Source organism: Haliotis rufescens, unplaced genomic scaffold (assembly GCF_023055435.1).
Source record: "Haliotis rufescens isolate VD_foot unplaced genomic scaffold, xgHalRufe1.0.p SCAF_11, whole genome shotgun sequence".
NCBI classification, from domain to species: domain Eukaryota; kingdom Metazoa; phylum Mollusca; class Gastropoda; order Lepetellida; family Haliotidae; genus Haliotis; species Haliotis rufescens.
Window position 1 is genome coordinate 28,146,041 of NW_025963791.1, and position 13,842 is coordinate 28,159,882.

At 38.8% G+C, this 13,842-nt stretch overlaps 1 protein-coding gene across 4 annotated transcripts in view; it reads left to right on the top strand.

The window, feature by feature from the left end:
- Nucleotides 1–13,675, top strand: part of LOC124149350 (ras association domain-containing protein 2-like) — a 128,651-nt gene extending 114,976 nt beyond the window's left edge. For all 4 annotated transcript variants that reach the window (XM_046520883.2, XM_046520885.2, XM_046520884.2 and 1 more), the window contains 3 exons: nt 911–1,086; nt 3,020–3,117; nt 3,761–13,675. In XM_046520883.2, coding sequence (XP_046376839.2) covers nt 911–1,086; nt 3,020–3,117; nt 3,761–3,827 — 341 coding nt within the window. In that variant the 3' untranslated portion in view covers nt 3,828–13,675. The remainder of the gene's footprint in view (nt 1–910; nt 1,087–3,019; nt 3,118–3,760) is intronic.
- Nucleotides 13,676–13,842: the final 167 nt, after the last annotated feature.

Here is a 13,842-nt window from a genome sequence, read left to right on the forward strand (position 1 = left end):
TTCCTCCCACATTAATCTGACAAAGTGGGGTAAAACCTGACTCACTCACTCACTTGATGTCACTGATAATTGGAGAATAACCAACAAGCTACGAGGAGTTACAGATTATCTGTCGGGAGTGAATGAATGGTGTAAGCCCCGAGCCAACTACTTTCCATGACCATTGTGGACAGGTCTGTTGTGTCGAAGTTCTCTGGCAGACCCTGACAGGCTATTCATCTTGCTTTTACCCTTGTAAACAGGGCTCCAATATATACATTTTTCATGAATAGACGTTCCAAGTATTATTTAGTTTGATGATGTCCAGCAGGAGTGTAATGATATATCGAAACTATCTTTGTGCTGCAATTGTTTGCCCTACAATTGTACTATATCGATAGGAATTTATGAAAGCCAATAGTATTGTTGATAGTATGCAGAAAACTCGGGTTTTTTTACAGTCAGATTTCAAACCTGCCATGTGTTGATTAGCAAGAGGGGCGGTCGGGTAGCCTAGTGGTTAAAGCATTCGCTTGTCACGCCGAAGGCCCGGGTTCGATTCCTGACATGGGTACAATGTGTGACGCCCATTACTGGTGTCCCCCGCCACTCACTCACTCACTGATTAGCAAGAATTACAGCTTAAGTTTGGAATTACGACTGTTGTTTTGAGCAGCAACATGGAGGAAAAAGGCCAACTTTCACACTGTCTGCAATACTTTATTCATGTATATGACATTGATTAATACATTTATGAAGTCTTAAAGTTGGTTTAATACCATCGCAATAACATCGCATTGGTTGACAACTATCACGATACTATTGCAATAGTGTGGGGTACTATTGCAGTTCAATCACAATAGTGAAAATAGACACAATAGTCACCCCTAATTTGTCCAGTATTGAGATGGTATATTGTTTTTCTTTTCAGAGAGGCTTCTAACAGAAAAGCATATCCCACTGGCTTTGAGGTTAGATTTTGGTCCCAATGAAGCAAAGGCCAGGTTCTTTATCAAAGAAAAAATAGTAGAACAGCCCAAGACTCCTGTAATATCCATGCCCATTCAGGAAGCTGAGGAAACACAAGAGGAACATTTACCCGATGAGGTGAGGCTGACATGGTTGCACAGACCTGCTGGTATGTGCTATGTGTTGTAGCGAGCCGAGTTCAAGAGGTGAGGTGAAATTTGGTTTAAACGTCGCATCCAAGATTATTGCACTTATATAGCGACGTGCATGCATGTGTGTGTGTGGCTGCTTGTACTAGTCCGGACTGATGCCGATTTATAGTGCTAGCTCACTGAGATACCATGCCGCAGTTTAACATGAATACCCCACGCAGACACAGTATACTGACTCCGAGCCGACCAGTCCTTGTCTTAGCCCCTTAATGATGAGCGCCAGACAGGGTAACAACAAGTACCATCTTTTAACCTCTTTTGGTATGACGCGGCCAGGGATCGAACCCCAGACCTTCCGCTCTCCGAGCAGACGCTCTACCACAAGCCGAGTTCAAGAATGTGTTAGCAGTGCAAGATCACTGTCTGAGAGATGGTTGATTGTATGCTGGTGACGTGAGTTGACCTTTGAGAGATGGTTGAATGTATTCTGGTGATGTGAGTCCATCTGTGTGAGATGGTTGAATGTATTCTGGTGACGTGTGTCCATCTGTGAGAGATGGTTGAATGTATGCTGGTGACGTGAGTCAACCTTTGAGAGATGGTTGAATGTATTCTGGTGACGTGAGTCCATCTGTGTGAGATGGTTGAATGTATTCTGGTGACGTGTGTCCATCTGTGAGAGATGGTTGAATGTATGCTGGTGACGTGAGTCGACCTTTGAGAGATGGTTGAATGTATTATGGTGACGTGAGTCCATCTGTGTGAGATGGTTGAATGTATTCTGGTGATGTGTGTCCATATGTGAGAAATAGTTGAATGTATGCTGGTGCCTTGAGGCCTCCTGTGAGAGATGGTTGAATGTATCCTGGTCATGTGTGTCCATCTGTGAGAGATGGTTGAATGTATGCTGGTGATGTGGAGTCCATCTGTGAGAGATAGTTGAATGTATGCTGGTGATGTGAGTCCACCTGTGAGAGATGGTTGAATGTATGCTGGTGCCTTGAGACCTCCTTGAGAGATGGTTGAATGTATTCTGGTGATGTGAGACCTCCTGTGAGAGATAGTTGAATGTATGCTGGTGCCTTGAGACCTCCTTGAGAGTTGGTTGAATGTATGCTGGTGCCTTGAGACCTCCTTGAGAGATGGTTGAATGTATGCTGGTGCCTTGAGACCTCCTTGAGAGATGGTTGAATGTATGCTGGTGACGTGAGTCGACCTGTGAGAGATAGTTGAATGTATGCTGGTGCCTTGAGACCTCCTTGAGAGATGGTTGAATGTATTCTGTCGATGTGAGACCTCCTGTGAGAGATAGTTGAATGTATGCTGGTGCCTTGAGACCTCCTTGAGAGATGGTTGAATGTATTCTGTCGATGTGAGACCTCCTGTGAGAGATAGTTGAATGTATGCTGGTGCCTTGAGACCTCCTTGAGAGATGGTTGAATGTATGCTGGTGCCTTGAGACCTCCTTGAGAGATGGTTGAATGTATGCTGGTCCCTTGAGACCTCCTTGAGAGATGGTTGAATGTATGCTGGTCCCTTGAGACCTCCTTGAGAGATGGTTGAATGTATTCTGGTGACGTGAGTCGACCTGTCAGAAATGGTTGAATGTATGCTGGTGCCTTGAGACCTCCTGTGAGAGATGGTTGAATATATGCTGGTGATGTGAGTCCACCTGTGAGAGATGGTTGAATGTATGCTGGTGCCTTGAGACCTCCTGTGAGAGATGTTCAAATGTATGCTGGTGCCTTGAGACGTCCTGTGAGAGGTGGTTGAATGTATGCTGGTGCCTTGAGACCTGTGAGAGATGGTCGAATGTATGCTGGTGCCTTGAGACCTCCTGTGAGAAATGGTCGAATGTATGCTGGTGCCTTGAGACCTCCTGTGAGAGATGGTTGAAGGGTGGTTGTTGGTTGTTGCAGGTGGAGACTCTGCTTGTGCTGCCCGTGGCTGTCCTGGAGGGAGTTCTCATCAAGTACAAGGAAGATGAAGAGAAGGATGCTCGTGTGATCAAGATGAGGTAGGCATGTTGTCATTCGGCCTCTGTTGTCAGTAACCCGGTGTAATACTTCCAAAAATATTGTCTATATTTTGCCAATTGGATCATGGTAGAATACATGAATATGTGTCAGGAATAATGGATGCCAATGACAATTTTCTCATAGTTACACTTATTTAGTAGGGGAGCAGTTGTATGTAGTGCCATTGTTCACTGTGCAGAGTTGTATCATGTAAGTGTGCTGTAAGCTAGTGATCGTGGTTTGAATGCCAGATTTGCTCTGATCTGTTTTCTTAGTTTGTCATACCGTGCTCATGAGTTTCACCAACATTGTAAACATCTAAGTCGAGCATCACTTGGGGCATTCCTCCCACATCAAGCTGACACGCCGTGATTTATCTGAAATACTGTTTAAAGCGACATTACACCAAACTCACTCACTCACTCATTCATGAGTCTAATTTCAATGGCTTGATAGTAGCCAATTCCAGTCTGGTCAGACATTGTTATAAGTGCATTTTGTGAAATAAGAGCAATTACTATTCAATTAGAGAGCTTGATGATGATAAAGATGAAGGATAGACAGTAAACTGTGGGTAAACTGGGGCGGACATAAGGTACTTGTCCAAGCTTCCTGGACCTACATCATTTTGTGTATTTACAGATACGAACAAATTCGACGGAGGATGAAGAATAGACTGCAGGAGATGAAGAGTACACAGTCACCATGAGCTACAGAGTTGGAGGTTCTGATGGGGTATTGGGCAAGAGTTTCACATTGTGATGTGGCAGTTGTTATTTCAGACCTTCCAAGTTTGGTATTGAAAGATTCATAGCTTTGCTCCTTGAAACAGTCATGTCGTCTTGATCCTAAGGAATCACCGAAGACTACTCCTTGACAGTCAATGATTCTGTAGGGAAGCTGTGGTGTGGTGGCGTGGCGTTTGCGTGGCATTGTATCATATTCATATTTTATATTTGGAGACTGACACAAGATGCCAAGTTTTGTCCTGTCTTGAACCAAGAGTCGAATCTGAGTATCTGATTCAGTAGCTCCAAGCATAGAGTAAATACCATGAGAAGTATGTGTGGTCAATTTGAGGAGCCTTTGCTCCAAAATGATAAACATGGCTCAGTAGCTCATGTGGTTAATGATGACCAGATTGTGGTTATTGACACTGATAAATAGATTGATAGAATACTGCTGCTGATGGACCAATCTAACAAGGAATAACAGTCTTTGAGTCTGCTTCTTCAGCACTGAGGGGCGGAGGCTTGCCTATTGGTTGAAACATTCGCCCATCATGCTGAAGGCCTGGCTTTGATTCCCTTGATGAATCCTTGATATGGCTGGAATATCCCTCAAAGCATAAAACACAACTCACTTTTCAGCATTGACATTATAGGTGGGAGGGCTGTTGGGTAATATATATGGCGATGGCCCTTCCTCACTGAATTGATCCTTATTTCATTCCGCATGTGAAGCTCATTTTAGGTGTTCCCCTACAATATATTGCTGGAATAGTGCATAGAACTATACTCTGTTTGAATTCAGACTAATTTAGAATGCGTTCTTTGATGAAAATGTAAAATTAAGTCTCCTAATTGTGTTGGTTCATCAGCTGTAGGCAGGCTACACTGTATGGGTGTGTAACACAAACAGCCTTTCATCAGCTGTAACAGAGGCCGGCTACACTGTATGGGTGTGTAACACAAACAGCCTTTCATCAGCTGTAACACAGGCAGGCTACACTGTATGGGTGTGTTACACAAACAGCCTTTCATCAGCTGTAACACAGGCAGGCTACACTGTATGGGTGTGTAACACAAACAGCCTTTCATCAGCTGTAACAGAGGCAGGCTACACTGTATGGGTGTGTAACACAAACAGCCTTTCATCAGCTGTAACACAGGCAGGCTACATTATGAGGGTGTAACACAAACAGGAAATGTATCGATGGACTTCTGAGCATAAGGAGTTAATAATCCAACATATCAATATGAGAATACTATATATGTTCATTTTTTACAATCATTATCCTCATCTTTCAAGTAATTATTTGACAGGGATTCGAGCAATTTTCTGATCTATGAGAGCAATTTGGAAAGAAGACATTAATAGTGACCAGTGAAAGATAGGTTAAGACTACAAGTTGTGTGATAAATCATAGTATCTAACTGAGACCGAGAGGTTCAAGGAAGATGAACACTGGAGTACGTGCAATATTGTATACTGAGGTGTGTTCATCTAACTTGAACCTCTAGGTCAGAAACTAGTTTATACACTGGCAGGGAAGAATAACCTTTCACGTTACATCTGGGGCGGTCGGGTAGCCTAGTGGTTAAAGCATTCGCTCGTCACACCGAAGACCCGGGTTCGAATCCTGACATGGGTACAATGTGTGAAGCCTATTTCTGGTGTCCCCCGCCGTGATACTGCTGGAATATTGCTAAAAGCGGAGTAAAACCAAACTCACTCACTCGTTCACGTTACATCTGTTTGAACACCATGCACGTGCAAATGAAAACTGGGCATGTGCTACTTCTATTGTAAGACAGGTGATTCACGGATAGGAACACCTGTGACATACGCTAGAGCGAGTGTGTCAAGAATGTTAGTCACATTGACTTAACCGGATTTTGTAGGAGCATGTGTAACAAGTTCTGAGGGTTGCTGTCAAGTCAGGATTTTGATTTCAACATGAAATAAATGTTATAGCAGAAGTATTTTTTATATATTTGGACTCATTAACATCTTTCAAGGTTATATAGTGACCTCACTTTTCAATTTAAGAGGTTTAAAATATGTGTCTTTAAACATCTATCATGTTTGTCATAGTGAATGGTCTGTCATTTTAGATGGAAATTCTATGTGATCCATGAAAGGATTTGCATGCAATAATTGTATTCTCACATTGAAGAAAAGGCAGACAAGGAAACAGGGTTCTCAATACCTCAAATCAGGAACACCGCCGCCCAGTCATTGACATCTTCCTGAGGCAAGGGAGTTAACTGACTGTAAAAGTCCAGTTTCCACCCTTGCTGAACTACGATGGAATTTCTGGCCTCGATCGTAGCGCCTGATGTTGATTTCCTTATGCGATTTTAATTGGACTATGCATAGACTTGTTAGTCAGGCAAAAAAACCCCTCCATATTCCAGCCTATTCGGCATGGGTGGAACTGGACTTTTATCGTCAGTTAACTCCCTTGCCTCGGGAAGATGACTCACTGACCAGTTGGTTTAATCATGATAATATCTGTCAACATCATGTTACTTTGACGAACACAGCTGCTTGTATTCACTATGTTATTTAGATGGTCCCCTCTTGATATCCGGGACTACATAACACTGGATTTACTTAATGAAGGTATAATACACAACACAAGTTAAATCTCCTTGACTCTTCTGTCTCTGTCCCTACCCATCTAGAGGAAATAATTAGGCAATGGTTTGATATGAACACACTTCATGCTATGAAGTATCGAAAATTCTTTCAGCATCTATGTGATTATATTCTTAATATTTCATCAAGTTAATGGTGAGATATACTTATTCCTCTTCGATTAGTTAGACTATCAGAAAGATGTTGTTTTTTCCGGTGGGTATTTTTGTCTTAAGATCTACACGTATATATCTACAATTATTGTAGTATTGTAGGTATATAGATCTGTAGATACTGGGTCACGGCATGATGGCCAGTTTTCACTTCCTGTTTATCAGGTTCGGTTGACTACTATCAGTGGCCGGCATAATACCTGATGATAGAAATGTGCAACATATTTATACCAGAATAACAAATAGATCAAGAAAATGACATCTTAGGCCATAATGAATTAGTTGACAGATTTTCAGTCTCACTACCAAAGTCATATAATTTGTCTATTTGTCTTTGCCTTGGTTCTTTGCTTGATGAAGTCATTACATACTGTCATGCGTGACAACAATCAGCTGGATATTATGACAAGTTTATGATGCTAAATAGGTCGGGGACAGTACACCAACTGTGTGAGCCTATACGTATCATGATACCTTGCTGACGAACCGATACGTATCGCGATACTTGCATGTGCACTTATCTGTGGTGTGTAAGCCATCTTTTTCATAGACAGGATTGACAAATACATGGCACACTATTAATTAATAGTTGGCAGTGTCAGATATGGCGCAAGGGATGAAAATATTTACATTTTCACTACTCAATTTCACTTGTTATTAGTGTTTGGTGTTACATTTATTCAAGAAAACATTTGAGGTAAGAATCGATACTTTGTACTTAGATTGCGACTGTGATCGATACTTGAATCAAGAAGTAAAAAATCATGATCCACCGATCGTCGGGGTATCGTCCCACCACTAATACTAAACCAGTTTCTGAAGAGAGCTTGCCATTCTGAAACTGGCCATTTACGGACAGACATATCAAAATGTGAATCACATCAAGTGACAGTTCAAATTGAACAGTATATTTATGAAATATAATGGCTTCTGCCTCTTCTGTTAGAAAACTGGATGAAAGTCTAATATTAATTTATTGTGGCCTAAGATTGTGTTTTGGGTCCAGTGAACATTGAGATCTTTCTTGCAAGGAAGTATCCATGTTGATTAATATTTGCTGACAAATTAATCTTATTTTGTAAAGTTTATGCATAGCTATTAATAGGCCTCAGGTGTTTATTTGTCTTGAGTATGTCATGCAGTTGTTGTCATAAACATGTCTGCCTGCAGGAACCGCTGCACATTTTGGTGTTACTACCACAGGGCTTACTGTTGTGGTTGCCATGGACAATCTGTGATACCAGTCTGTTGGTTAAGTTTTGCATATATTTACTCAGTAGTGAAGCAAAATAAGTAACAATCTACGGTTGTGAATGGCCTCAATTTTTTGCCACGGTGTTTGTGTCCTTATATTTTTGCATAATTGTAACATAGCAGATGCATTGGGTAATCTCCTCCTTCAGGGGATGAGCAGCAGGAAGTACCGACATAAATACAATGTTCTACCACGTGCTGCAAATGGTCAGCAGTGCTGGCGGTCACGAGATGGACTATGTAAGCTGGCCATATTTCTTTATTTGTTGGATAACAAATCATCTGACTATTTTCATCAAAAATGGAAATCGAAATCATCAATTATGCACTTTCATTTTTCGCCACATGTCACAAATATTTTGTAATTCTTCAACGTTTTTGAAAACAATAAATCAAAAACACTAAAATTATGCTGACATTTGATGTGCATGTTCCACCAAATTGATCATTCATAGCTGATTCTGTGCAGAATTAAATCTAGAGTTGCAATTGTCCTTGATACATGGACTTGCTTAAACTGTTTCTTCTGGGAAAACTAAACATTTCAAACGATTATAGAGTGAGAAAGTCAAAAGTTGAGGTAGATAGGCTTTTCCCCTCACCCAACTTCTGAATATGGCAGAGAATCTGTGATCCAACAAATAAAGACATGATGGCTGTAGAGGAATATTGGTAAGAAGTTGTACCAGTCAGCAGCCTGGAGCCAGGATGTATCATCCAACACTGGCTTTCACAGGAGATATTGCTGCAGTGAAGCTGCAATGGTTTGCAGACCATTGTGATGTCATTGGTTACCATGATGTCACAATGACATGACATCACTATTCTCTCTGCCACTGAAGCTGGTTAGCTTTGGTTTTACACACACGACTGCTTATTACATTTTACAAACTGAAAACATCGGAAGAATGATATGGATGATAAATAGAACCTTATCCTCATGTTCTTTTATATAAAATATATCAACTCTTGTCCATAAAAGTTTAAAATTTCACTGCCTTTTTTTTGACATTATTGACTTAAGTTCATATTTTTTTGTATCAAATGACATTTGGTCGAGATTCTCTTATAATGTTAGACACTTGTGCTGTGTTTGCACATGTGAATTAACATGGAGAGAAAGTGTAAAGAAATATGATGCCAATAAGTCCGATTAAACATCATGCATTAGATCCATTAATCCATTTGTTGACTTATATAACATATATAACATATATGAACTATTTTGGAGAAACATATTAAGTATTTTTGTGTTGACCTTTATGCTGAGGCCATATACATGAATCTGGTCCCTGCTACATGATAAACATCGCTGACCTTTCGTTCTGAAGTTGTGGCTTCGCGTAGGTAATCATTCTATTTGATGTATATAACGACTTTGAACTAGAACTTTTCTGAATGAAACTGCACAACTTTGCATCGAATGCTGTTGTTTCATGTGTCATGCTGAAGTTGAACCTTGACTCAATATTTGTACATAGCTGTGCAGACAGCATTAGCTGCACATTATTGCAACAAACTGCATTCTACCTGCATATTATATATCGTAATGTGTATCCAACTGACGACGATAGCCCAAATATAGATACATAGACAGAAACTACTGATATCTTGGAAATATCTTATACTTATAAACATATCATGAAATGTAAATAGAGCGTACCTTGCCAGTGCATGGGATCATAGTGCTATTTCTACTTACTGTTATATAATTCTTGTTGATTATTACAGACATTATTCAGAAATTTAGGGTGATTGGAAATATTTGAAATGAATAAAATTCAATTTTATTAGTAATGATGATGTTGCTGGCCTCAAACTGGCCTCATTGAAACTCTCTGCATGGCTAATATTTTATGAGCGCTTCTTCAGAATTAACCTTTCTTCAGGCCATTCTGTAAATATTTTTGCCGTTACATATTCATAAGTTTTCAAATAAGCTGGTACCTTAGATGTCCCACTTTTCCTCAAGTGTAGAAAGTTATTCGTGTGCAACACAGAATCGAATTTGCTTTTAAAAAAATGTGTTTCTGAATATATTTTTTTCTAAATTCCAATAAATTATCAGTCCAAGAATTTTAGAGAGTGACCTAACTGAAATGTGAAATTGACTTGGAATGAGGTTTCTAAGCCTTTGATGTGAATGTGATGTTAAGTACTGATGTGTTTGCAGTTTTGCTAGGACCACCTTGGAGTGAAGGCTGCTGACGCCTGTAGTTACCACGCTGACCATGGTGTACATGTATGTTGGACAGCTTCAGTAGTATAAATACTGAGTTTTACATTGTGTTACCGACAATCAGGCATTGTGTCAAACTGATTTCTGACTTTTCATTTGTACAAACCATTGTATAGTTCCTTTTTGTTTCTGGTGTAAAATACAAGTCCAAGGCCATAACAAATTAATTATTTGATTTTCATCTCACTCGACTCACTACCAAACACCCCGCCTCACGCCCTTCGTCTCCCTTATTGCATACAGATGAAGAATATTGCTTTATGTAGCCTTCTTCCTCAGCTTGCATTAAACGGTACTTGTAGTCCTATCTAACATTCATCTTGTGAATCATACCTGTTGACTGTGAATGTACACAGATATGGACAGATTATTAAAAATATACAGTATAAACAACAAATTTCTCCCCCTCACAATATTGAAAAAAGGATGAAAATCGAATGATGTATTTTTGTGGCCTACCCTGGGTATGAAGTATTTAACAGAGGGTATGATTTAAAGTATTTAACATTTTAATTGTAATAAGATGATCAGTGTTGACTTGTTGCTACATTCCATGTTCAACCATGTCGGCTCCTTTTATTGAGGAGAGAACATTGGTGTATGTATTATTTATGATGGATGAGGATAAACACAGACAACAGACATGCAACTGATGTAGATTTTAGATGTACCGTATTCCATGTAATAAGCGCCCAGGGCGCTCTCAAAATTAGAAATAGGGGGCGCTTATTAGAATATTATTTTGAGTTAAAAGATCGTAAATATCGTGGTTTATGCTAACAGCCTGAAATGTTTACATACGACAGCTATATTTAAAAAAAATTTGATTGCCCATAATTAAGGGTGATATAACACACGAGTGCGTATTATACACAAATAAATAAGTCTTGTGTACATTGATCAATCGGAAGGGGTACTGATTGGGATTGTTCACTAGCCAATATATTAGCAAATATCGCCATGGGCGCATATTAGAGCGGGGCGCTTATTACGTCGAATACGGTAATACTTGTAAACAGCATTAAACTCACTCACTCTCAACATTGGGACTATTTTTTACATTTTCAACACAATCATCATGAAGTTGCTTTTGTTTTTTGTCCCTAACACGGGGGGGGGGGGTGCTGGGTTATATAAATAGTGCTGATATTTTCAGTGACAGGATATTGTTTGTTAGTTTGACTTATAAAATATTGGGTACCGGTATGTAGAAGAATTAAATGATTTCAGTCTGGGGTCTGTTATCTGTTGTCAGTAACTTATGACATATTAATGCAGATTTGATTAAACACAGAAAATTCACAATCTTGTATTTATTGTATATTGTATTGAGTTAAGGAAGAGAATTTATGTATGGATGTCAACGTGTTTATTATGAGGAACACGTTTCGGAGTATATGCTTGCTCCTTCATCAGGTGACGTCCATGAATTCTCTTCCTTATGGGTATCACTTCTAAATGCCTTTCAAAGACTTGTATTGAGTTGTATCTTGTTTACAAGACATATTATGTTGTCATATTTCATGATCAAATGTCCGTAACATAAGCTAAAGATAGGACTGACCGTTTCAACATTGATGGTGGTAACTAATCTGTGACCAGTAGGTAAATACCTTGAATTTTTGTTTCTGATTTGTATTTTCTATTTAAATGTGCATATTGAACATTGTGTTTTTGTTATATTTGTTTTAAGGCTTCTTCTGAATCTAATACATCTATCATATTTGACAACATATGTATTTACATAATAAGTATGTTATATAGTACTAACCTTGTTTTCAGAGTTTTGACATGTCACAAATAGTTCCAAAATTTTCAAAGCAGGGGAAGACACATTTCACCGATCCCTATGCATAAATATTTTTCCAAATGTTTTGTGGATGTCGAAAATAATAATCAAAATAATTAAAGGAAATTATTTGCGTTTCTTCTTTTTATATTTATGCTACTTAAATGTTATTTGTTGTTCAATACGATCTGTAACAAGTTTGAAAGTATGAGTTTGTAAACGCCAGATTAGTCTGTTTTATCTGTAGATAATCTCATGTCTTTAACACGTGAGACTTGTGCATCTGTTGGAGACTTGTGCATCTGTTTGAGACTTGTGCATCTGTTTGAGACTTGTGCATCTGTTTGAGACTTGTGCATCTGTTTGAGACTTGTGCATCTGTTTGAGACTTGTGCATCTGTTTGAGACTTCTGCATCTGTTTGAGACTTCTGCATCTGTTTGAGACTTGTCATTTGAAGGCCAAATTTTGTGCAACATAATCTTTAGTGCCAAAAGTGCAATGAAGCCAAGTTTGGGATGTCAGGGATGATATTATGATGAACACTTTGAATTTTCAATGGCAAAGCTGATTATTTGCACACATCCAACTCTTGTACTATATCTGGTGACAGTTGATTACATTTTATATTATGGTCGTTCAATATATTTCTGGATTAGCCGCAGTGAAGTTTAAGCAAAGAACACAGTTTTACAAAATTAACTATGGGAGTTTTTATGAGTGAGGTAGGGATGAAAACATAATGGTTTATGATGACTTAATAAAAACTGCATGTATTTTGAAGTAAACTTCCAAGAATAATTTTCATATAAAATACTTAGTCATTCTCATTGATGAAGGTGTGTCGTTTGCTTTCAGGAACGCAAACAAGGTACATTGGAATGCAACCATATAGTATTGGCTGTAAAAGGTGTAACAAATTTAGTTTTAGGGGTATATTGTAAGCAAGGTGTTTTCAGCATTACCTCAAAATGGAAGTCCCATGACATGTATAAAGTTCATCTTATACAGCCAAATATCCCTTATCTAGTTAGAATACTCAATGTATCGGAGTTATGTAAAAAATTCGAATTTTTATCGCCATTGTAATCAGTTGCCAGGAAGCAGTATTTTAGTCAGTATTAGCCTTTTTTGAAGTTACTAACTCGCATAATGTCCCTTATATACTGGTATATATACTTCTTGTCATTTACTCTTCCATTGAGATTATGATGGATATAAAACCATAAGCTCACATATTAATGGTGGGGTGGGGTCATATTGTATCAAGGATAAGAATACATTGTTTGGATCATGCCAACTTTTTGTATTCAAGGCAGCCAGCTTTTTGCGAAAAGGCATTGTTGGCCTTGTTATACTCATGGGATTTCATTATACAGGGCATACTAGCCATAATCGGTGGTCAAGAAATGTTATTGTCTTGACAACTGATGTCCATATTCATCATACAGTTCTACTTTCACTCCGATTGAAGAAATGCACCATGTAGGACTATGATTTGGCAGAGTAGCATTCATTGACCAAATTGTACGATGCGTTTGTTAATTCATACTTTGTATGTACGTGTGTGCGTGTGCAAGTTATTGGTACAGGATATTGTGCCGTGTGTTAATATTGGAGTGTTGATACAAATTTCAGCAATTTGTATGTTTGGGATGGGACACAGAGTTGGAACATTTCTCTTTCTTGGGTGAAATTGTCATTTGTGATGTACTGATGACAATAAATTATATTGAAGTATCATGGTGTTTGTTGATTTGTGAGAATAGTCCATGCCATCTTTGTTCTGCTGGTTTTTCGTTTTTCAAACCTCTCAATTTAGATGAACGAACCACATGTGTTCTTTTCTTTAATTACTTTCACTGGTGAGGTTGAACTATATCCCTTTGATACAGCTGTTGAAGGTG